Source organism: Achroia grisella, unplaced genomic scaffold (genome assembly GCF_030625045.1).
Source record: "Achroia grisella isolate CSIRO2021 unplaced genomic scaffold, CSIRO_AGI_Agris_v1 utg900, whole genome shotgun sequence".
NCBI classification, from domain to species: domain Eukaryota; kingdom Metazoa; phylum Arthropoda; class Insecta; order Lepidoptera; family Pyralidae; genus Achroia; species Achroia grisella.
The window spans coordinates 1,812,918-1,839,891 of NW_026713059.1; the positions used below are offsets into that span (position 1 = coordinate 1,812,918).

Here is a 26,974-nt window from a genome sequence, read left to right on the forward strand (position 1 = left end):
GTTGGGGACACTCATACAAGAACTTTCACATTTACTAATAAGAGGTATGTCTGGCCGCCGTGGACTCTTGCTCTACTACTTTTCATAAAGAGACGGCCCGTCAGTATCGTTGTCGTTCTATTTACAAAAAATAAATGACTTGAGTTTTCATTTATTTTTTTAGGACTAGTGATCTGTTCCGGCTTTGCACGGGTGCAATACTGATACTAAACCTAAATACCGGTTTAAACGCACGCATTTAAATCTAAGTTAAGTTAAGTATTCCGAAGTAATATCTTCGGAAATATTCAATTAAATTATATGCTGTAATACTTAAAATTACATGCTGTAACATAAAAAAATGACTGTATTAAATTACGAGAAGTCGGTAGATAAGTTTACTGCTGAAATCGAGCGTCTTATTGAGCTTGTTCATCTTACACCAATATCATTGCATATTACAAAACAAAGTAGCTGTCGTTGTCTATCCGTTCCTATGTATGCTTAAATCTTTAAAACTACATACACATCGGATTTTGAAGCGGTTTTTTTTAATAGATCACTTCAAGAGCAAGGTTTATATATATAATACATGTACACCCGGGTGAAGACAGGGCAAGTAACTAGTAACATATATAATATACCTCTACCACTGAAGCATTCTAAGACCATCAATAATAAAAAACTTACTCTCTTGCGAGATGACGGGCAACCTAATGACTAGTCAGCTGATCGTATATGTAGGCAATATAGCAAGTTTATTTTATTGACAAACCACTTTTCGTTTCGAGTAAAACTGAATAATGATACAGTTTCTTTCATTATTATCGAAATTGAATTGAATTCTGAGTGACGGGACTGTACTATTATGCTAGTAAATATTATTAAAGAAAGGCGACTTTTAGCAAGAAATAATGTTTTTATTACATCAAGATATAATAGAGGAGCAGATAAATACAGTGAGAGTTTATATATAATATTTTTTTCTATAAAATTATAGGCAGAACATAATCAGTGTATATAAAAGGTGTCATGTATTTTGAGAACGTATGTACAATGGGCAGACAAGAAACAGCGGAGTAGACTTCACATTGCTCCCGTGCGGCATTTCCGTGCCCGGGCGGATATAACGTGTGGTTGGCATTATTTGTGGTCTACGGTGTTGCCATACCGTATATCACTGTACTAGCTGTGTCCGCGATTTCATCCGCGTGAAATTTATGGCCTATATGTTATTCTGATGTATAAGCTATATTACTATTAAGTTTCATCAAAAGCCGATCAGTAGTTTCTACATGAAAGAGTAACAAATATCCATCCATATTCACAAACTTTTACGTTTATAATATTATGTAGTTAGGTATCAGCGGCCTTATTCTTACTTAGTATCTATATTTTTACGAAAACTGCCTGAATGGAGGAGTATGAAATTACGCTCACTATAGTTTATAAAGAGAAGGCGTGCAGAATACTCATATTTTTTTTTAAATTATGCATAAAAATACATGTATTTGACACATTCATGCATATGTACTCTTTTGTTTATTTTTAGTCTGTGCTTAAATTAAGAATCGAACAATATTGATTGCCTTTAATATTGTTTGTCTATAGTATTGTATGTACCACTAGTGGTCGACTAGATTGATATTAATGTTTATTTTCTACTTTTCAGTGCATGTTTCAATCCTGGTATCTCTCTGTTGACACTCAATTGTTCTTTTTCGCTCCAATCTTCATATATTCACTCTGGAGATGGCGTCGATTCGGCCTCGGGTTATTGGGTGTAGGGCTAGTGGTATCCCTGTTGATACCAGCTGTAATTACTTATGTCAGACGATTGGATCCCACACTTTTATTATTTGCCAAGTAAGTAAAATTTAGTTTTTATTTTTTAATTTATCTATACATTTGGAAACATGTCAATCACATTTAATGTTTAAACAATATAATGGGAATTATCTATCTTAAATTATTCCAGTGAGTAAGTTCTGATATGTATATTATATGTCAATATTACACATATATATATGTATATATAGTATAGAATACTCACAAAGTTATGAGTCGGGTGAACCTGTGGTGGGCCACTAGTAACCAATATTTTTATGTTACTTTCTAATTCCTGCAGATTCCACAGTAAAATTTTAAAAATACATTACCAATAACCAATAATTGAATATAAAAAATCTTATTTCGTTACTCTCAAACATAAATATTACTTTATTTGAGATTTCTCTTAATTCTTTTATTTTGTTTCAGAGAATTCACAGACTTGATTTCCAATTTTTATTTCAAAGAAGCTTATATAAAGACACACATGAAAATAACGACATATTTAATGGGCTTACTAACTGGCTATATTCTATATCGGATCCAAAAAGAAAAGTGAGTAATTTTGTAATTCATATAGCGGCCGTACTTGAAATAATGTAAACAGAAGTAGACTTTGTATGGCCGACGTGGGTAATTCAGTTTTACCTATTTCAGATACCAAACAGCTTGCTTTGTAAGCTATGTTTTCGTTATAGGGTGAGAATAGGTTGTGAATTTACAGGATGAGACGCATGATATCTTAGTCTTACGGAATGGAAATTCTTGAGTACCATAATAAAGTGTTGTTCTTAATTCTATTCATGTACATAGGCGGCGATACAACTTACCTAGTTGTGGGTCGTCCGATCTTTGACATTTTTTTATACTACATAGGTGGTAAATCAGCGTACGGCCCATCTGATGGTAACCGATTACCGTAGCGTATGGACGTCTGTAACGCCATTCCAATTACATAAAAAAAATCAGACTATAAAGGGCATAAGGAAATAATATAGGTTGTATTTACATATACACTCATATATATATGTGTATACATATATATGTGTGTTATTTATATTTATGGAGAGGTATAGCGTTTACATACTAATTTAATACTTCGAATTTGTCATTAAAATGTGAAGATACAATAGTCGTAAAGACATATGTAGCCTTGCTGAAATGTTGTTCTTTTTTTTCAGTTACCAATTATCTCGGACATTGAAAATCTTCGGATGGACAACCAGTCTGATACTGGGTACGGTTACAACGTTTTCGGTTAGCATCTTCTATCAGGGGTGGTATCAGTACAACGCTATTGAGGCAGCAGCGTATATATCCCTACATAAGCTGGCATGGGCGATAGCGAATGGATGGATGATTATTGCATGCACCACCGGAAATGGAGGTGAGATATTATCATTAACAACAAATCTTGTAACAGTAAATTTTTATACCCTCTCCCTCTATCTATACAAATAGGAGTGTCTATTTGTAATTTTAAATGAACAGGATTTCACTGCACTGCATAATCTATTTAGATGTAATAGAATATGAAAACACACATTCAATTTAATGGTTTCCTTTTCCTTATGTCATTGTATTTAAATTTTTTTATAAACAACAAACTGCATTGCCTCATTTTAGTAATAATAAAACTCTTCTGTGTAATAGTGTATCGGATAGAAAATTATTCACCTGTTATATTAAACTCGTGAGAAAATATAAAAAAATAAGTTTATTGAACCTGTATAAACAAAAATATCATTGAATTCTTTTAATATAATAACATCTCGTTATATTTACGAATAATTTTCTAATAATTTAAGATGAAAGGACCTCGTTAGATAAAAAGACCGACCAAAAACCTTTCTCTTTGTCTCATCGAGAATACACGAATGTTTCAGCAAAACGACTGAAAACGAACATTATTTATTGGGTATTTTGTTATTCATAGATACTTTTTATTTAGTATTTTTGTGCTATGCTGGAAAAATATACATTACTTATATACGTAATAAACAAGAATACAATTGAACAAAAATAATAATAATCCTGGACATTTAACACAGTGCCCACTAGTACCCATAACACAAGCACAGCTTATTACTTATTATTTTACATTGCACTGAATAAAATATTTTTCTTTCTTTCTTTCTTTCTTTCTTTCTTTCTTTCTTTCTTTCTTTCTTTCTTTCTTTCTTTCTTTCTTTCTTTCTTTCTTTCTTTCTTTCTTTCTTTCTTTCTTTCTTTCTTTCTTTCTTTCTTTCTTTCTTTCTTTCTTTCTTTCTTTCTTTCTTTCTTTCTTTCTTTCTTTCTTTCTTTCTTTCTTTCTTTCTTTCTTTCTTTCTTTCTTTCTTTCTTTCTTTCTTTCTTTCTTTCTTTCTTTCTTTCTTTCTTTCTTTCTTTCTTTCTTTCTTTCTTTCTTTCTTTCTTTCTTTCTTTCTTTCTTTCTTTCTTTCTTTCTTTCTTTCTTTCTTTCTTTCTTTCTTTCTTTCTTTCTTTCTTTCTTTCTTTCTTTCTTTCTTTCTTTCTTTCTTTCTTTCTTTCTTTCTTTCTTTCTTTCTTTCTTTCTTTCTTTCTTTCTTTCTTTCTTTCTTTCTTTCTTTCTTTCTTTCTTTCTTTCTTTCTTTCTTTCTTTCTTTCTTTCTTTCTTTCTTTCTTTCTTTCTTTCTTTCTTTCTTTCTTTCTTTCTTTCTTTCTTTCTTTCTTTCTTTCTTTCTTTCTTTCTTTCTTTCTTTCTTTCTTTCTTTCTTTCTTTCTTTCTTTCTTTCTTTCTTTCTTTCTTTCTTTCTTTCTTTCTTTCTTTCTTTCTTTCTTTCTTTCTTTCTTTCTTTCTTTCTTTCTTTCTTTCTTTCTTTCTTTCTTTCTTTCTTTCTTTCTTTCTTTCTTTCTTTCTTTCTTTCTTTCTTTCTTTCTTTCTTTCTTTCTTTCTTTCTTTCTTTCTTTCTTTCTTTCTTTCTTTCTTTCTTTCTTTCTTTCTTTCTTTCTTTCTTTCTTTCTTTCTTTCTTTCTTTCTTTCTTTCTTTCTTTCTTTCTTTCTTTCTTTCTTTCTTTCTTTCTTTCTTTCTTTCTTTCTTATTAGACAACTGATATAAATACATAGATACTTTTTTTGTTAAATGTGGTGGCCAGCATGTTGGTGGGGACCCGGGCCACAATCGCCTTGAGACTTGATGTTACGTAATGTATTCCTTTATAGGTATTTTCGCGAAGCTGTTCAATTGGAAACTACTGGTGCCATTGTCCAGATTAACTTATTGTGCTTACCTCGTGAATGGTATTGTCGAATTGTACTATATAGGACAGTTGAGACATCCAGCCCATCTCACTATGTTAACTGTGGTAAGTAACTAGATTTAAATGAAATTTATGTGCATATCTATGATATATTTTGCCACTTTACATTTTTTTTATACCACAATGGTGTAGGGATTGAATGCACAGCAGCAGTAAATACAGTAAAATATATATATTTAGTAAAAGTAACAAGGCTCATTTACGATATGTCAATGGAAAATTTTTCGAACAATAGAAGACATTTTCTTTACATAAAATTCAAATTTTCTTCTACCAATACCGGCCAGATATAAATTTAAGTTCCAATAAATGGTGGCAAACAAGCATGCATATGCCCATCTGTTGGTAAATGGTTACCGTAGCCTATGGACGCCTCAGACACCAGGTGTGTCACGTGCACGTTGTCGATCCTTAGGTAGTGAGTATATCCTTTATAAAGGTAAATAATAGTTAAAGACAAAATCAGAATAATTTATTTATCACTCCTTCATTCATCAGTAGTATAAATAAAAAAAAATTTGTGTCTTATGAATTAAATAAAACAAAAGTAAAGTTAATCACGTTTTGATCTGTCTTAATTATATATCTAGTTTTTAAATAGATTTGATTATTCAGTTATTTATTTTTATTTAGAAAACCAAGGCTGTTTATAAACACAATAATGATTATAAATAACCCAGGGAGACCACTTACAGATTTTCAAAGATAGAAAATAAATTAACCGTACTAACACGAGAGGTCTTAAGATCTTAATATTAATAATAAATTTGTAACAAGAATTCTATTATACGAATGTATATTTACTTTCAGGCAGCAAATTCCATTTCACACTTGGTGCTGACGTTTTTCCTTGCCTTATTGCTGTGTATTACGTTTGAAAGTCCAATACACGGCATCGAGAAGATTCTTCTCAAAAAATTCGGTAAGTTCCTTTTACATCCTAATAAATGAAAAAATATTTAGAAATGAGTAGAGAAAATAAAAAATCGAACGGAGTTGTAGACGAATGAAAAACTTTCTTTTCTGCCTACTTTGTTAATGATCTGAAGCATAAAATTTCCGCTTTGGTTTGTATACAATACGCTTATATAAAACTGGCAATAAAGAATGACGACCCATCCGATGGTAAAGGGCAATTGTTGGCTATGTACAAGAACAACATCTTGTGCCGTCTGTTGTGCCTACCACTCACGCTTTAGCATTGAGGACTTAAATGAGGAAACTAATGAGAATGAAAATAAAATATTAAAAAAATGAGGAGACTAAAATGAGAACCTGAGGACTAAAATGTCATGACTCTATATACCCTATATTACTATTCACTACCAATTTTCACCGAAGCTTATAAAGTAAACTTAGTGGTTGAAATAAAACTTAGTGAACCTAGAAGTGTCTTATAGACATAACTTTATACAAAGTCACTTTGGGTAGACTTTATATTGAATAATAAAAAATAAATGAATTATGATGTCTCAGTTATCATTTTCTAAGGACTTATACGTCCTGTCTCCGTTCTCTGCAATATTATTATCATCACTATCAAACGAGCAAAGACTTCCACGAATGAATTGTTATAGCTGTTTGTCAGTAATTTCTAAACCTTTACATTTTTAATTACAGTTGGTCCAAAAGTGAGTGATAACACGAGAGGAGATCAATCTCAAGAATCATCGAGAAACACTAGTCAATCAAAATTAGATTCATAGCAAAAAAATTGTTTTAGGTAAAATTATTTTAAATAGTAATATTATAATTGGATAGGGTGTATTATATTATAATATAAAATTTTTAAAAACTGGTGATAAAATAAATGTAAATACAATATTTCTTGAGTACTTATATAAATATGTTGCGTTTATATAAATTTAATTTGTTACTTGTAATATTTTTACATACAGGGTAAAAGGCGTAAGGAGTAAGTTGACTTGAGAATGTGATCGAATCGAATGGACTCAATTAAGGTCGATTGAAATTCAAATTTCTTAATAATACAATTAAGATAATGCCATAAAAAGTAATAGGGATCGACTATTCAATGCCAATTCGATTTGACCTGATATGATTTTGTAAAAATTTAGCTAGAGATAGCTGAATTTTCTATGATGATTTTAATATCTATTCTAATATTGGAGTATAACCTCGAAATATGTAAATAAGAATAACGAATAAATCGATAATATCGCATAATGCCCATGACCATGGCCATGCAACAAGATGGAATTAGTATATGTGGATCCTGCACACAAACAGCCCTGGCCAATTCATACAAAGCCAGCTTGGTCCCAAGACAAGCAGAGTTTGTGTTATGGGTACTAGATAGATAGATAGAAATATTTTAATATATTTTTTTAGTAATAAATAATATAAGTAGGCAATAGCCAAACCAATACAAACTCTTATACTCATGAATACTTTTGTATGTACTGTGCAAAAAATCGAACGACCATCGGAAGTAAAGCAGTGTGCTAAACCGTTAGCGTGATATAACTTTTACGAATAGTTGTATTAGGATTTTGTATAATAATAAATATACCTTCACGACTTATTACCATATGGTATAGTCATATACATATTGCACTAGTTACCTTGTTGTTTATTGTTATTCAGTATTATATAATAAATAAATATAACATTATTTATATTAAGACTAACATCAGTCAAATGTGTGTAAATATATGGTCATAAAAATGTAGTTTATAATACTTTTATGGTATCTATAAATATAAATAACAGTTTACAATAGTCATTGAATGGTATGCGTGAATTCATAATTTATTTGCACTATTGACTCGCTCTCTTGTCATATTCTATTAGTGTGATTCGGTCACATTATTTGTTTATACAACCACCTAGTAAGTAGGTACCTGGCCGACAGAGTTCCGATCGTTTTTTTAATAGATGATAATGGAATAATGCACCCGCCTTCGCTAACAGTTTAAGTTAGCGGAGCACCAGTGGAGGATGATAAAATGAGCATGAAGTCAAATTAGTTAGCCTATCTTGGCAAATGGCAATTTACCACGATGGTTTCCAGGGAGAACCGCGTGGGGGTCAACCTGATATTGCTAGCAATGGAGTTAGCCCACATTACTAACAATTCCCTTCTCCCTAGTTCCCCTCGTTGTCTATATTAATATTATTTAAAAATGAGAATTTTCCTTTTGATCAGACATTTAGTTGTTTTTACATGAAAAACCACTAAGGATAGTGAATAAATTTTAATTAATGTAATTCGTTAGAGAGTGTGAGATATGATTATTATTACGAAATATATATATATGTCTAAATTAACAAACCAATACACCTAGGTATAGAACGAATACCGAATGTTATTTATTGTTATAAACTTATATATTTTAGTTTGTAAGGAATTATTGCTCAATGTATTGTATATTATAGTTTAACTCAAGAAATAAAGTGATTTTTTTATATTATTTTATGAACTTGTTTTTACTATAATGCATTTACTAATCTTGTATTAATTAACAGTTATTGAATTATAGAAATGGATATATATAGTAATAGATATATGTAGAGAATATCATTAGATGCTATCTATATTGAAAAAGTATAGAAAAAAACGATTGTTCTTGAACAAATTGAGAAGTTTCTCCTTTTTCGAAATAGGATGATAAAATATAATATTCGTTAATGATACGAATGATAATTGTTCTTATATGTTTAGTATTTTATATTAATAATAAACTTGGACCATTCAGACAGCGCAATTTTGTCCCACATTAAGCAGAGCTTGTGTTATGGCTACTGAATAACTGACAGAAATATTTAAATACATGTTTTTGTATACACTATATATATACGTATATATGAAAGCACATAGAACAATATATATACTGATCAATACAAATGTTTGCATCCTGTGAGGAATGGAACCCATGACAATCGAGTCTGGTAAACCGCTACACCATCGATGACTTCAAATTTACAGTCTAGTTTTTAGTTAGACAAATTAACATCTACATACCAACTAGGTGCAAAACAACGGAACCGTCTTATATAACTCCGTGTCAATATTTATTGATCGTTTAAAAAATCGTACCTGAATTTTTAATGTATTTAGAATGACAAACAAACCGACTGGCCAGTTGATATAAAATGGTAACAATCGTCGAAATACATGAATGTTTGGCATAACACATCTATATATATATATCTATTCTCTCGTGTTTGCCATTTCTGAGGGCTAAGGCTACAGCCAGGTATATTACAGACTATTTTTTATCTTTAATATATAGATTTAACAATGATTTGATTGAGCAAATTGAACCAAAAGGATAGAATTTCTTTACATATTTGCATGGGCTACTGAAAGAAGAAAGAAAGAAAAGAAAAACATTTATTGTCAACCATTTTTACATATACATATATACATACATACATACACACTTAGAACAATTACAATAATAATAATAATTTATCTTATTTCTAAATATGGTTGACAACATGACTGACACTCAGCATATGCCGTGACAGCTAACTGTCACGGCGCTGGTATTCTGTGCCTGCCATTAGTGACAACACGTACAGCTCGATGTCAGTTTTTTTTTGACCTTTGACATCTGTCAGATGTCATTATTGTTACTGACAGCAAAATTTTTACACGTGTTCGAGACCTGCCACGTACACAATTACAATTTTAAAATTAATATTAAGGAACATAAAAATACTACAGTTACTAAAATACTACAAGCACAACAAGAAAAAACACAACACAGAGGGATTATTCTCCGCTACATCAAGCCACCATCCACCGCCGTGCCCATCGTGCAGATCCAAAAGGTAATTTAATTTAATTAGACAATTTTTGACTATTAATAAGATGTTCTCTAAGACATTTACTAAAACTATATTTTGTGGTTTTAGCACGTAATGGAGGCGGAATATTATTCCAGCAAGACGTAGCGGAGTATCTGAAAGAGCCCCTGAAAGACGCAGTTCTATGTTTTTGAGTAGTAAGCAGATGAGAGGAGGCCCTTGTGCGATAGTTATGACTATCACGAGACCACGACAACTTTTCAGCAAGATATGGAGGTTTATTTGTTTTAATGATTCCAAATAAGAGAGTGGCAAAGTGTAACTGTCTTCTAAAATTCATCTTCAACATATTTCCTTTATTGAGATAAGGTGTGACATGTGCACGTGGAGGAACATGATAACAAAAACGTGCACAAGCATTCTGTACACGCTGTATTAAGCGCTCTGATCTTGCAAGAAGACAAGGTCCAAATGTTGCATCTGCATAATTCAACTTTGACAATACAAGAGACTCACACAACTTTATCCTCAATTCCACCGAAAGATATTGTCTAATTTGGTACAAAAGCTTAAGTCGATAAAAACTATTCCTGGTGGCCTCAATTATATGTTTCTCAAAATTCATGTTAGAATCAAAGAGAACTCCTAGATTCCTTGCCTCCGTTACTCTTTCAATAGATTTCCCATTTATAGAAACAGGCAATGTCATACGTTCTATAATACCATTCACCTGTTTCTTTGTACCAAGAATTATATATTTTGATTTGGTTGGATTAAGCACCAGGCAGTTCTTATTTGACCACAGACTAACTCTCTCTAGATCTTCATTTAATTTTCTAATACTGTCCAGTGTATTCTTCGGGTGACAATCAATATACAATTGCAGATCATCTGCGTAAAGATGATATTTGCAATGCTGCATGCAATCAATGATATCAGCACTGTACAGAATAAAAAGAATTGGACCAAGAATTGATCCTTGAGGTACTCCTCTGTGTACTGATCTAGGTGCTGAATAATTTCTTGTTCCACAATTTGATTGAATCTCCACTATCTGCATTCGTCCAGTGAGATAACTATGGAACCAGGAGACTGCGCAAGAGTCAAATCCATAGTATGACAGTTTTGACAGCAACAATGATGAATTTATTGTTTCGAAAGCACGAGAAAAATCTAACAATGCCAAGACTGTCCCCCTACCCTGATCCTGCTCATTTATTGTATTGTCAATAACATCAAGTAAAGCGGTAGTGGTGCTGTGTGACTTACGGAAACCTGACTGAAATTTTGGGAGTATATTTTCTTTATCTAAATAAGTAGTAAGTTGTCGACCTATAGCCCTTTCCAATAACTTGGAAATACAAGGGAGAATATTTATTGGACGAAGATCCTTATATTCAGTTGGATTTGAAGATTTCGGTATTGGTTTTATTAGAGAACACTTCCATAAGTCTGGGAAGATGCCTGAGGTAATTGATTTATTTACTATAGTAGTTATGACACTAAGTGTATATGGTAAAGTGAGCTTGATCATGTCAAGTGAAATAAGATCAGTACCCTGAGCATTGGAATTAAGTGTCCTAATAATATTTATGATATCCTGTTCTGAAACCGTGCTAAACTGAAATACAGATTTACTAAATCGGTTGAATTCATAATATGTAAGTTCAGACAATTCTACAGAATCTCTACCCGGTAAATTCAGGAAATGGCTGTTTAAGGCATCTGGGTTGTCAAATGACTCAGGAATACAGTCCCCATGCATTTTCTTTGGGAGAACAGATGTTTTAAGGTTGGACCATAACTTTTTAGGATTATGAATGTGATTGTTAATGTATTTGTTATAATAGGCAAATTTCTCTGAAACAATGGCTGCCTTTACTACGGCTTTCATGTCTTTATAAAAAAGTTTATGCATTTCTAATTTTGTTTTTTTATACCTTTTATGGCTGTCGTCTCTGATCTTCATCATTTGTTGCAGTGTGTCTGTCAACCATGGAGGAGATGGATGCTTAATTGTCAGTGTTTTCACTGGAGCATGGAGATCAAATAATCCAAGCATAAAATTATTGAAGGCTACAACCATTTCATTAACATCAGCTAGTCCCTCTATATACTTCCAATCTATGCTGTTGCAATCTTTATTGAATTTTTCTATTACTATATTCTTTAGAGGTCTGTATGTAGTACAGTATGGTACCGGTTTAACTCTGTTTAAAGATAGCTCCGCTGATATCAATGCATGGGCACCCAATTCTGGTATATAATTAACTGTCACATTTTTAATTGTAGGAGTATCAGAACAAATTACGTCAATCAATGTTTCACTGTGGTCTGTGAAATGTGTTGGTTCATTTACATATTGATTAAGAGATGTGCACTGAAGAAAATTTTGAAAAAGCCTTACTTTGTTGTCATTGTTTAACAAATTTATATTAAAATCTCCCAACAGAAACAAATGGTCAAATCCAGTAAATGCAGTTATGGACTCTGTCAGTGCATCCAGAAAAAGATTGATGTCTTGCCATGGTGGACGGTATGCAGTGCCAATAATGACTGTGGCCGTATTTATTTTAAAACGAATCCACAGCTGCTCAACATTCCCATCACCCGGGTGGGGACAAACCCTGGCACCTATGTTATTTCGTATATAAAATCCTACCCCCCACCACGTCCTCCTCGCACTGCGTCGGGTCGCGGGGCATGGCGCAAGCGATAATCTGGTACCAACGGCGCACGGGCCTCCTCCCCCTCCCTAATCCACGTCTCATTTATTGCCACAATGTCTATAGAATATCGGCCCATGGCGGCTACAAATTCGTCCTGTCGAGTACACAAAGAACCTGCATTGAAAAGTCCCAACTTAATATGACGCGATTTGAACTCTATTTTAAGTTTTGTAGCAATCTATATATACATTGTCTGATATCCATATAATATGTTGCACAAATGCTATGACTTGTTATAAAATGCAGGTAAATATATACCAGATACATTAGACATAACAACCACATGATGTCAATCAACACAGCCGCACATCTACTCCACCAATTGACTAAAAAAATTAACATTATATAAGCCAACATTCCATAGTAATAATTCAGTACACTAAAATATATGTTTTCCCACCCATTCTTCATTATATTACTATACATATTACTACACATACAAAGAATTGTCCATGTACTATATTTCATGGTGGTTATTCCTAACTGTTCTTCTACTAACAAATATAAGAGCCAATATATATTTCTACATTCCATGTACATACACATATAAACATTTATAAAATGAATCAAATTACAAGACCAATGTACACATACTACTAGTGCAAACAATTTATAACTATAGCTTAAACCAAAAAAATAAAGAGAATTTGCTAAATAAATGTTATACTGATATATACTTATCATTATTATTTGTACACAAATACAGGGATCACAGCACCCATTGCCTAACACTATAAAATTTTTCCTACATTTGCTAATTCTTTGATTATAAATAATAAATATATTAAAATGAAACCTATATTTTATGTTTAGGACTAACCACTTCACTGCCAAAAACCTTAATAATGTCTGTTTCAAGTTTTATTCTATGCGCTATACCGTCCTGGCTCCTGCGTGCAAAAATCTTTCCATTTCTTGTCCATATATACCTCCAGCCCTTTTCACGACCGGCTTCTCGGGACTTGTAGAACAGATTTCTATTGTATCGAGTAAGTCTTTCATTTATATAGACTCTATGTGCCTCTCTCGATACTTCCAGGTCTAGTGTCGTAATTCCTCGCCTTACTCGAGCGCATTGGAGCAGTCGGTCCCGCAATGAGCGTCGGGCGAACGTAATAACTAGAGGGCGCGGGCGGCCGGACGCCTGCTCGCCCCCCGCCGCGCGGCGCCCCCCCACTCGGGACACGGATACTATGTCGCGCTCCTCCAGCGGCACACCCAGCTTGGCTGCTACCACCGATGCTATGTGATACGGATTTTCTCCCTGTAACTCCGGTATGTTCACTATCTCAACATCGTTTGAGAGTAACTCCTGGTCTCGTTCATTTAACTGGGATTGTAACGAATGTACCACTTCCTCTAGCTCAGCTGTGCGGCCCACACCAGCCTCCGAAACCTTTTGCTCCACTACGTCTAGCCTTCGCTCCATGTTTTCTATTCGAGTGTTACAGGCGGCGACCGAAGCTCTGTATTCTGCCATTTCCTGACGAAGAACCTTCATTTCTTCTCGCACACATTTCAGCTCACTTCTAAAATCTTTAATTTCCAGTGCCAGCTCTATTTTAAACTCCTCCGTGGTATTCAACGCCGTGCAATCCATCGATTCATCATCCGCCACATTCTGCCTCTCACGCTTGTCCATGGTATATGTGCTGCTCATACCCTTTACAGGTGTTTCGGATGAGTTATCTCTAGGCATGTTCATTGAGCACCCAGGACAAATCCAGCCAGGTCTAAGTTTAGCTAAGTTTGGAAGCCCCAAACAAGCTGCGTGGTAAATATTTTTACATTTAGTGCATACAGCACCATCTGCCGGTGAGAGGAACTTTCCACAAGCACCACAATTTACAACCATTCTTCTGTGTCAAATAAAATAGATCGCTACTTATTGGTGTTAACGCGTGTCAACAGATGGCACTGTTATCGATCGATACTTGTTGATGTGAACGGGTGTCAAAAGATGGCGCTGATAACTATTTACTTAGTATTGTAATGCACTGAATTTTTCAAATATACCGTCACCAACGAACTTCCAGATCGCCACTATCACAACGACTACTCTGCAATTACTGTATATTATTATTAGATAACACTCAATATTAAGTACTGTATCACTGCTATTAAAATAAACAAATTTTCACAACAATTATAACTATATTTTTATTTTTAACAAATAATTTGACGTAACGACGTACTGTACACCAAGACGTCCGTGACGTCACTCAACCCACCTTTGAAGCGGCGGCTGACGTTCACTATGCTTCATAATACTCTATGTTAATAATCTTAAAAGTTTTTCACCGGGCAGAAATAATTAATGAAATTAGCTGGCTTCGTATAATCGACTCTGGACTCTTGTAACGTTCATAATATAGGTACGTAAACGCTTTATACAAACTGTATAAACTACCCTAACTTCTGCGTAGCCTAACAAAAAGGCGTGATGATATATGTGTAATATGAGTTAGGATAGTTTCTGTGACAAATGACAGTATGTTTGTTGAGTTAAACAACATTAAAACTTAGACTCAACCGCAGTCGAAACTTTCCGAAACATAACTGACACTGCCGTATGATGCCACTGGTACTGAAATGACAGCGATACGTGGCAGCAAATAGAGTTTTTTTTTATGGATGATAATGGAATGGTGCACCTGCCTGCGCTAACGGTTTACGCTGGTGTGGCACCAGTGGAGTATGATAAGATGAGCATGAGGTCAGGTCAGTTAGCCCATCGTGACAAATTCACCAAAAATTTATCACGATGGTTTCCAGGGGGAACCGCGTGGAGGTCAACCTAACACGGTTCATTGCTAGCAATAAGATCATCAGTCCACATTACTAACAATCCCCTTTCCCCCAGCAAATAGGGTTGCCAATCAAATTTTTTTTTCGCCTTCTAAGAATTGCATTATTCATTTCAGACAATTTTTTTTGCGGGGTTTGAGCGATTGTCATGTGTTAAGACCTATAACAATGCAACCTTTATAGATCTATTGTGCTCGCTCTTATTCAAAGTAAGCTATCTGGACCCGTGAGGGACAAGAGTTGAAGGATATTCTTAGGAGCGATAGTTTTTATTTCCTCAGGATATAGTGTAGTCAGGCAACTTAATATTGTATTGTATTTTATATATACCTTAAAGACTAACATATATAGAAAATAAAATATTAATATAGACTTTCTGGTCACCGCTATCACTATGACAATCTGCTACGGTAGCGGCGGTACACAGCTCCCTTCGGCCTTATGAAGCAGACGATAGACAGCATGTTGATAAGGACCTGACTCACGATCGCTTTGAAGCTCGCGTTGTGACTGGATTCCAGCTGCGTCACCCTCATTGTATGTACTTTTCGTCCGGATATTGTCGACGATGTCTTTATATTTTATTATATTATGTCAATTAGGCTTTCCAGTCTGATATGAACATCGTGATGTTTTGTCGTATCCACGATCTGGGGTGTACCTGTACTACTACGGTTAGAGTTGTTGGCTACCAAAATAAAAATTACGATGCAGTGAAAAATTTATTCTTAAATTTATGAGATTAAAGTCTCTTACAAAATTTGTACGATTTAATACTTGTAATATAGTACAATGAATTAACGATAATGTCTGTGTATCTCATATCGGGGATCAAAAATCTCGTACTTCATATGTAAGATTTTTCGTATGGTTTGCAACCCTTGTAACAACGTCTACTGCATTAGGATTGTTTGCAGGTTGGCGATATTGAGTACGATTTATATAATATTAAAATATAAATATATTTTTTTAATTAAACCATGACCTAGAGAACCCAAAGGTTTAGTAAAAATATGGCCGAAATGGATCAATTTTTATTTAAATTATTTTCAGAAATGCAGACAAGAAATCAAATGAAAACAGATAAGAAATAAAAAAGAGACAGTGAAATCTAGCTAACATATATAAGTATATATATATGTTAGCTAGATTTCACCGTATACCGATATATAAGTATATATATCGGCCTCGATGGTCTAGCGGTTTCGTATAGCGCTTTAATTCCGAAGATTGCGGGTTCGATTGCTCACACGGTACAGACATCTGTATTCATGGGTATTAATTTGTATTCATAAGTATTTGTTTTGATCTGAGTACTATCTACTTATATTATTTATTAACAAAAAATGTATTAAATTATTTCTATCAGTTATCTAGTACCTATAACACAAACTCTGCTTAACTTAGGACTAGCTGGCGTTGCATGAATTGGCCAGGGTTGTTTACGATTCATGAGAATATGATTGTTTGTATAGGGAGTTTCTATGTACGTATTTACAAAATATAAGTAAAAGAAATTGTATATCTATCAGTTGTCTAGTACCCATAACACAAGGTCTGCTTAGATTGGTGCTGATTGGTGGTGAATTGTCCAGAGATAATATATTATTTATATTTCTGAGTATCAAAAAAAAAAAAATCAAAAGTACAGGTAACATACCAAATAAACTCAAACTATAATAACAAGATCATCTTATAACGTTGGATTCAGATATACTCAGCGAAATGTGGGCATGTCAGGTATTGAATTCACCACAATGCGACGTCGACAGTTGTAGTAGAATCATCTCCATTAAATGGTATTCTATATTTAGAACTATAACATAATCTATTTTCAATAACCCTCAACTAACAAGGATCGAAGTGCATCCGACCGCAAGTATTTGTAAACTTGTATAATCATGTAATCGTGGGAGGCCTTTACTGGTTCATAGTGATGCAACAGTTTCGAAGTTAGCGAACTTGTAACCTTCTATACAATTGTATTAGAACAAACTACTACTATGTATGTAGTACTATAATAACATACTACCTAAATAACCGAGTTATAGGCAGATGTTCTATACGTTATTGAAACGTTAATAAAAAGAAGAATATTTTTAATTCAACTGAATTGTTTTGTGCATAAATATTATAATAATACTAGGACTTAAGGTGCATAATCCTCATTTATAATAATCTTTTTTCCTTGTACTTAATACAGGTATATATTGATTCATAAAACGAACTATTTTGACCTCATTTCAATCAAACTAAAAGATATAGATTACTTTTTAAATTATTACAAAGTAAAAAAATATTTCATGAAATATTCGCGTGTGAAAGCTAATATAGTTTAAGGTAATATATTTTGCTTGTGCTTCAGATATTTTCATTTATACGAGTATGTAATATAGATTAACAAGAAGTCCATTTACGTCAAACGAACGTGGTTTCAGGAAATATCACCTTTGATGTGAATACCATATGTATAACAGTAAATGAAGACACAAACAAAACGCGAGTCAACAAGAAGGGACTGGAATAATGGAACGCTCGCCTGAATGTCGTATGCGATATATCTCTAAAGGCCGGAAGGCATACTGTGAATCGTCAATAGACTTAACCATGAGCCCGTATGTGCACGCTATAGGGGGTTATTATACAGTCATACTAGTGTTATCATATAGTCACGCTACCTCGGGCTCGTACACAGTATACAACTTTTGTGTCTCAGGTGTCTGAGAAAAACTGAATCAAAATCTGTTGCATGGTTTGACTATTAGGTTATTAGAGTAAGCAGTGAAACAGACAGGCGATAACAACGACGATGATATACCTACTATATATATTTAACATATATTTGTAGCAGGATTTGGTGACTAAGATCGAATACCAATGTATCATCATTACTTTTCATTTCCAGAATGAATGTAAAAAATAATTTATTTTATCAAAGTTGACGCCGTACTGCAAGTTGGACCGACGACATTAGGAATCACAAGTGGATTTAAGCGGAAAGAGGAAAATCTCACAAGGTGTAAGTCTTTGGGAAAGGCCTATAGCCCAACAGTGATAAGACACAGCTGAAATGTTGATGATGAATGATTATCCATAAATAGCCATTCGCCTCGTCATCAGGCGGCTGATTAAATTGTAGGGATTTCCATTTTTTTTAAAATAGTCTTCGTTAATGTATAAAAAAAGAATTCTAAAAATTGTTTTGAAATATTTTCAGTATATAATTAAAATAAAATCATCTACCAAAAGTAAGGAGAGTTTCGACGTTTCTTTGTTTCCGACTAATGTTATTAATAAATACATCTATTGAAAATTATCGAATGAATTGAGAATATAACAGACTAGAGCCCTAAAAGAGATAGGACAGGAAACTTATATTAGGTCGGGAGAGCACCGTGTAAAACCTTATCGTGTACAACCAGCTTACAAGTTTCCCTTCGCTATCTACTATCTTTTGTATAAACAGCCACGTCTTGTTTATTTGCTCTCCTATTTCTCAACTAACTAGAGTGGCTATTTGTTAAATTAAAATCACTATTGCTTGTTTGTGTTCTGTTGCTAAGACAGTTGTTTCTATTTGCACTGATCACTGTCATTCGGCAGATGACCGGAAATATGTTTAATTTGGAATCAAACTGTGTTCGTTCTGCCGAGAATGGATGTCATTGTGTCAACGATGATCATCCTGTATTGTAATTGTTCTATAGAATCACCATAAACAATTTACCAGTAGATTTTATATAAAGTTTTATATAAAGCTTTTGTACTTCTGTTTCGCCTATTTAAGGCGACAAGATTGTTCCACCTAAAATCCGTTTCTTTGGTATCTAATAACACGACAGATATGAATATTACTCACAAAATTAACTTTACTGTTATCTAACAGTAAAGTAAAATGGGGTGATATTTACAATATTCTTCATATCAATGTTGCTTTTGTTTGAACAACACCAGTATCTAAATTGAGCCGAGCATAATATTCTCTGTACATGTAATCCTGTGCTCTCTGCTGACGAAATAAGAATTAAGAACTAAGAAAATAAAGCACAAATGGAATATATATTTGAGACTAGTTTTAGTGTAATATTGTTATATTAAATACGGCATAGATGTTTGCTAAATGTAGCCCAGAGCCCCTAAAGCCATCTGCGGCCAAGCCACCCTAACTTAGAACCTTTAGAAGGAAAATACGAGTACCTAAGTAAATATAACCAACATAATTTATTTACAAGAACCGTATTTCTATTTAAAGCTAAAAATAAAAAGTTCAATCGTCAATCTAAATCATCTATTGAAACTTCTGAAAAACTTTTATCCCAAAGTTAAAGAAATATGAATAGTGAAAATCGAATAACTCTACCACAAAGGTTTATGGAAGAACTTTTCTCTAAAAAAAATTCATAGAGATTTGAAAATTGTTATAAAGTCTATTCTCAGTTTTTGAATTCTCTAGTCTGAAATAAATTACCTTTATAATACTTTTACTAGTTCTGACTATTTTTTCAATCAAATGTTCTAAAGTACGATCATAAACTATGACGGAATTATTAATCATTGACATGTTACTTAATACAAATAAATATTGTTGATAGTTAAACTAGAGTTTCTAAATTTCTCCAAATAATAGTAGAATATTAATTTTATTGCCTATGCTATTTCAAATAGTTTGTTTAGTAATTTACGCAAATACAATAATAACGCACAGTAGCAAAGTGACTAAATGTTTAACTTATGAATTCTAATTACAACATTTAATACTTTAAAATTCGAAAGTAATACCATAAAAACCACATATACTAACATAATAATCACTAAAAAAATATTTTAGATAATCATCTAAGAAAATTTTCGAAAAGTAAGAATATAATTCTCGATATTTGAGATACTTTCTCCCTATTATCCGCCTTCTTATAACCTTCACATAAATATGTTTACATTAAAGTTGGTACGTTATAAAAATACCACGGAGTTCAGTGATGTATAACATTACCAAAATCGCTTTATACCTACGAAGGGTTCCAGTAAAGTGATGATGTTTTTACCCTTTTAAGAGGAGGCTGTTACACCACCTGCGATGCTAAAATTATGTAAATATTCTTTAATTCAAAGTCCTGCGTTACCTTTTAACGTTCAACCACGTTTTGATACTCGAGCTTCAGCAAATAGGCTTTTAAATGCATATTTGTTTGCATGAAAAAACGACACGCTTGTTGTAAACACTCTCAGTGTTTACAACAAGCGTTTCAAAGCATCATATTTTGTCTATTATGAGTACAGAAGCTGCCATATTTATTATTATATAAACTGTTGACTCTTCCCAGTGTTTATTATAAATAGTTTGTGTTTAATAACTTGTTTACAAGTTTATACTATGTATCTTTGCGTAGGTGGAGATAAATTTAATCGCCTTTGCTGCAATTTATCGGCATAAGTTATTTTCATAATTTTCTATTCACATTAATGTATTAGTATAAACTGTAATACAATATATAAACGACATCATTGAATAATATTAAACTTATTTATTTTAAGCATTTTGGTAAGTTTTTTATGTCTTTTTCTTCACCATATGCATTCAGTTTATCTATATTTATTATTTTGATAGTATTATCTGCGACAACAGATCAATGAATTGATGTAGTTGATGTCATGGAAATAATGAAAGTATGAAATAAACCTGTTTTTATAAGATTTAATTACAAATGGCAAGACAGTCAATTGGGTTCATAAGTTCCTCCAACTAGTCGCTAACTCTCCAGAGTTAGCGACTAGTATCTATTGAACGTCTAATATTCATCATATCACTGATCATCCAGATTAATTTTTAATAATCTATCAACAATGATATTTCCGAAACGATACGATGTTGAAACCTTAAAGAAAAGAGTATATTCCTTCTTAAAAAGTCGGCAACGCACTTGCAATTCTCCTGGTGTTGTCAGTATTCATGGGCGGCGGTAATCACTTACCATTAGGTGAGCCGCAAGCTCATTTGTCCCCTATGCTATAAAAAAAACAAACGTGACGTCACAGTACGCCTGTATATAAATGGGTTGATTAATGACGTAAATATTATGTGTCCGCGTGCAGTGATAGTTCACTTAAAACTTCGTCAAGTCAGCAAAAGTTTTACGTGTTTTTGTCGCCGCGGACTCATTAATCAATGTGATGCTGTTTCTGAATAGTCTCACGGGCCCTTCGATGTGACCCATATTGTTTGGGGCGAGAATCCGACCCAGATAAGAGAGATTTGTTTGTGTATACTCAGAAAACTTTGATGTTTTTTGGCAGTCCATATTATAATACCATAATACCATTGTGTTGTGTATAAAAATGTACCAGTTGAGTTTCTTGGCAGTTCTTCTCTACTGCAGTAGCTAGCCGAACTGGATGGTAAGGATAATATTAAAAAATATAACGTGGTCAAGAGACCGAAAAGGACTATGTGAACAAATGCTTTTGAGTTTGAATAGTCTGAGAACGTGGGAAACTAGTGGTTTATCAAATCAAATCAAAAATTATTATTGATGTAGGACACTTTAGCCGCTTATGAACGTCAAAATTTTTGTATTAATATTTTTTCTCTACGGTCCAGTTCAGAATACAAATTAAATATATACAATATATTTAGTAATATATAGAGATTCAAGCGAATCAGACCCCAAGATTTGGTTCGAATCTAGCTGATACGGATATCTGTATGTTTACGATATAATTTAAAGTATTTTATATTATTAATAATATTTTATATAATGAACACATTAGCTTAAATTTAAAAATATATTTCAAATACGATATGTTTTAGAGAAGACAGATAGTTTTGCGGCCATACTTTAGTATAATAAATATACCTATTGTGATGCCTATTTAAAAGCGAGGCATGTTCCTGTAAGTTAACAAATAACGTAGAAAAAATCATTATAAAAAATCGCTATCAAAAAACAGAAGGACAAAATATAAAATTAAGTACAAATTTACTAAAAAACTATCAAAAAAGTATTGTTGAATCAAGAATCTCCATGTTTTTTGAAGTTGTTTGATATACCGGCATTTTTTTGCAAGAATAGTTCATAGACCTATTTACCTATGCCCTTTGACTTTGTTCGAGGTAGGTGCAAATTTTGGCTTTCCAGCTTTAGCTTTACTAAGGACGTTAAGCGTAGGCGCGGCCGGTCGAAGCTTGGCCGTTAATAATTAATAGATCCGCCTCTGTGAAATCTTGAGTGGGCGAACTCAGGTCCCTAACCCGGGGGCGTAAGGGGTACGTCTTTTCATCCTTTCTTTCGCTGTTGGAAAGAATGCCACAATTTTTTATGACCTACCAGATGTAATGTTACTGTCGACTATATATAATATATATGATATGACATAGATATAATATATGATATGTCATGCCTCATATCATGTAATTTCATACCTTAATGCACCTTTCAATCGAAATACATTGTACAGAACTGCTTGGCAGCTGTAAGATAAAGGTACCCATACAGGAGATTATAATATTTGCCATTTCAATTACATAAAAAATCAGATACATAGTTATTACGATGTACCCATGTGAATAAAAATTCCAATATTTCAAGAACCCTTTATTTATTGACTTACAAGGGATACCCGAATTCGTTAGTAAAGAGGTTATGAAGAACAAAAAGAGTTTTTATTATTCTTTTGATGTTAGAAGGTATGTACTTAACAACTGCTTAGGGATTGAGCAATTCTTATAAATGTATGTTATATTAATTATTGTACTTAATTAAAATATTAAGACAGAAATAGAATAAAGAATAGGTAATTCTTTTTTAATATCAAAAGATTAGTTTTATTTAATAGTATAAATAGAATATTTCTATTTAAAAGATCCGAAACTTAAATTGAAAGTCAAATACAAATAAAATAATAACTATCAAACTAGCTTTAAAAAGAGTCACTGCATAACAATAAAATAGATTTCAATTTTTTCAAAAAATTTCAATTTTCATGAAAAAAGAGACTTAAGTTATAACAAAATTGTATTCTTAAATAAAACTAACCAATATTATTAAAAAAATATAGCTTAACAATTTTAATAACCTTTTTCATCTTAGAATCCGGTTAAAGTCACTACAACTGTCAAAATATAGGTACGAGATTCTAAAAAAGTATCGGAAATTCGTTTCCACTCTGAAAGCGGGCATCACAGAATTCAGAATAGCGAAACGTCAGTCAATCTAACTTATTGGAATTGGCACGGTTGTCGTGAGTTCCAAGGATTTCCAAAGAGCATCACACTCGCAAAAATATTGCATTAATGTATGCACATTGTAGAACGTGTAATTTGTAACTATATTATCAAACTGTTCTAACACTATTACCCGTAGATGGCCTTTACAGCTTTACCGGAGGCAAATGGGGCGAGTGCAGAAGTCACTCCAAAACCGCAAAAGGACTGAGGGCAACGCTTCGAGTTTGAACATTCAACTTAAGAGTTATTATATAAGGACTTAGCCTCAGGAATGGAAACGCCTGAGAAGTGTGCAGTTGATAGACGAGAGTTACCACTTTTAGTCCAGTAGGCTTTAAGTTTATTTACTATTTCGATTGTATTCAATTCAATTGAATTGCATTACGTTAACACGTAATGTTACGTTACGTAAAACAATTAAGTTACGCGAGCCACCTACTGTTAGTTCCTTGTACTAAGTCTACCACCTACTCGCAAGTGCATCGCAATGGAAAAAACATCGTAGCAGACTATAAAATGAGAACAAACAAAGAAACTAGAAAAAGAATTATTTTTTGTATATTTTGATTACCAGATGTCTATATATATTAGGTCTCACGTGCTTTATTGAGTTAATATACAAATTCTATGTAGGTGTCTCTATTAATTTTTACATACTTAACCGGATCGCTTGTTAATTTTAATGGACTTTAAATTAGATCTCTGATTACTACAATGTTGTTAGCAAAACTTGAGTGAGATTAAATCAGTATCAGATTAAAATCTGTGTTCATTCTATTCATTTTAGAAAACAAAAGCAATTCGTGTACTTCAATATTATTAAGTTACACAGAGTACTTTATTGCACTTAGTGGAGTCTAGTCAGATTCCTGTTGCGACAATTTGAAGAACAAGTCCTGTAATTTTATATTGCAGTTTTAAAACCATAGGAAGAGAATATGATATATTACTGAAGTAACAGAAAAAATGACTAAATTAAAAACAAATAATATTGCTTTTTATTGCAGTAATTTTATTTTAAGTCTAGCTGGAAGACTGGATGGACTTTTTATATTAATATGAAACTTGAATACCAAGTAAGCTTACGGCCAAATGGAAAATGGCAAACATCGCATATATGAATAAGTGTAATGGCAACTTAATGTGCACCAGTGAGAGAAATAACGTCTTGTCGTGACGAATTATGCATGCAATACCTCTGGCCCCTCCGATCCTTTCCCCGTCCCCCCCATTGATCGATTCCCCATTCAATTCAAAGATCAAATTAGCAGTGTCCTCAGATTGAAGTCGTATCCGCCAGGCAGGAGTTGGCCTTCAGCCGCTCCATAAGTCTTTCCGCGGGTTCGTAGTGCCATCTGCACTCGCCCCTTATCGTGAAGCTGTAAAGGCAAACTGGACTCAACATTATTCGAAGAAAATATCTTTGCCATTCCTGAAAAAAACGCCTCCTGTATTTTTTTAACTTTATTCAATCAGATAACATAATAGCTTGTATTTAGCTTCAAAGATAATAAAATATTGTCTATGTCAAGTTGTAGCTACAACGTTTCCAGCGACGCTCGTGAAATATGTTTATAATAAAGCGTGTATGCGAAATGCGTCGGTAAACGGTGGGCGGTGAGCCGATATTAACAGAAAACGGGGAATACTTTCGGCGGGCGGCATTCCTGTCACACAGGGACGCAATATCGACTACAAGACATGTTATATACTGAGCCTGTGAAGATATTTAGACAAATAATACTCATGCATCTACTGTATCTGTATACATTCTATATGTGACTGTAAATTTAGGACATTATGATCTGATTTTAGGGAAATATAAAATATTTCAATAAAACACTAATGGATATTTAAAATTACCCTTCTAATACATTTAAAACTTCTGTTAAACACACGTACTGTTAAACGATTGCTTAAATGACAAACGTACATAGCATTGCTCATAGCTGTGCCGCGTACAATTTATAGGCTATATGTTATTAAGATGTATAAAATATATTATTGTAAAGTTTTATTAAAATCTATTTAGTAGTTTCTGCGTGAAAGAGTGACAAACCATCCATCTGGGCATCCATACTCACAAACTTTCGCGTTTATAATATTAGTAAAAGTAACATGTGCGGCATTTTGAATTTAATGACAATGATATAGACACCTAAATAAGCAAATAATGTTAACAGGTGGACTTAAAAAAAATAAGAATTGTATTCCTTGTCCTCTCATCCGTGTCCGTATCTCATGTACTTTGAACGTCTTTGTTGGACGATTGTCGTGGATTCGAACCTACCACGATATAAACAAATATTGTTTATATCGTGGTAGGTTCGAATAATATAATAATATTATTCTTGATTATTTGTAGGTATTGTTTTATATATATAATGTATATTTTCCTTAGAATTTAAGGAGGTCGATATACATTAGTAGATATATGACGTAGGACTTCAAGTGTAGGATGTCAAGCGTTTGGATGGCCTATTTGTGTGTAACACGTCAAATTATCTAATTTACTATTTAAATCACAATTTAAGTATTTGCTTTTATTCACAATATTAATTTTATTTATTTTTTATCAATAAATAATGCAATAATTGAATTTTTAATAAAAATTTAATTTCATATCCATAAGAAAAGTATTTTATTTGAGGATTTAAATTTAATATAATTCTAAAATTTAATATAAACTTACCTAATTGATATTAAATTATTTCACACAAATTATATTAAAATGTATTTAATAAAATATATTCAGTGTGAATTTAATATCCGCTATTTAATATCACAAACCACTTGTAACACTTGTTATTTTCGTAACTTGGTGGGTTTCGAACGTTTATTGGATGTAAAAGCAAATTTCTACCGACATTAAATGGTTGTTTTACATTTTAACGGAGTACTATACTTTTTCAAATTAAAAAAAATTTAGGCGTGGAAAGTGTATAATATGAATGTGGATGGATGTAAAGGGAGGGGACGCCCTAAGAAAAGATGGATAGATTGTGTGAAAGATGATATGAATAAAAGAAGAGTATGTTCAGATATGACGACCGATAGAGAGCAGTGGAAGAGAATGACATGCTGCGCCTACCCCAAATTATGGGATAAAGGCAAGGCAATGATGATGATATTTTAGGCGTTAATGAACGCTAAGTTTTTCATAGTTCAAGTATTTTAACAAATTTGGAACTAACTGTTGATTCTTTTTTAAAGTTTGTTGGTGCATTTATACCTATTTCTTCATGGAGGATAGCTATGCACTATGACGCTTGTCTAAGGTATTGGTAGTATGTGTTGAACTTCGATTTTTTTTCTGTTTTAAATTTCATTTTCAGTATCAATATTTAAATAT

The 26,974-nt window shown here is 32.9% G+C and overlaps 1 protein-coding gene across 1 annotated transcript in view; it reads left to right on the forward strand.

Annotated features, from left to right (window-relative positions):
• Window positions 1-7,192, forward strand: part of LOC131853345 (nose resistant to fluoxetine protein 6-like) — a 44,409-nt gene extending 37,217 nt beyond the window's left edge. The window contains exons 8-13 of the mRNA XM_059204212.1: window positions 1,652-1,845; window positions 2,239-2,364; window positions 2,991-3,196; window positions 4,991-5,133; window positions 5,899-6,010; window positions 6,709-7,192. Coding sequence (XP_059060195.1) covers window positions 1,652-1,845; window positions 2,239-2,364; window positions 2,991-3,196; window positions 4,991-5,133; window positions 5,899-6,010; window positions 6,709-6,794 — 867 coding nt within the window. The 3' untranslated portion in view covers window positions 6,795-7,192. The remainder of the gene's footprint in view (window positions 1-1,651; window positions 1,846-2,238; window positions 2,365-2,990; window positions 3,197-4,990; window positions 5,134-5,898; window positions 6,011-6,708) is intronic.
• Window positions 7,193-26,974: the final 19,782 nt, after the last annotated feature.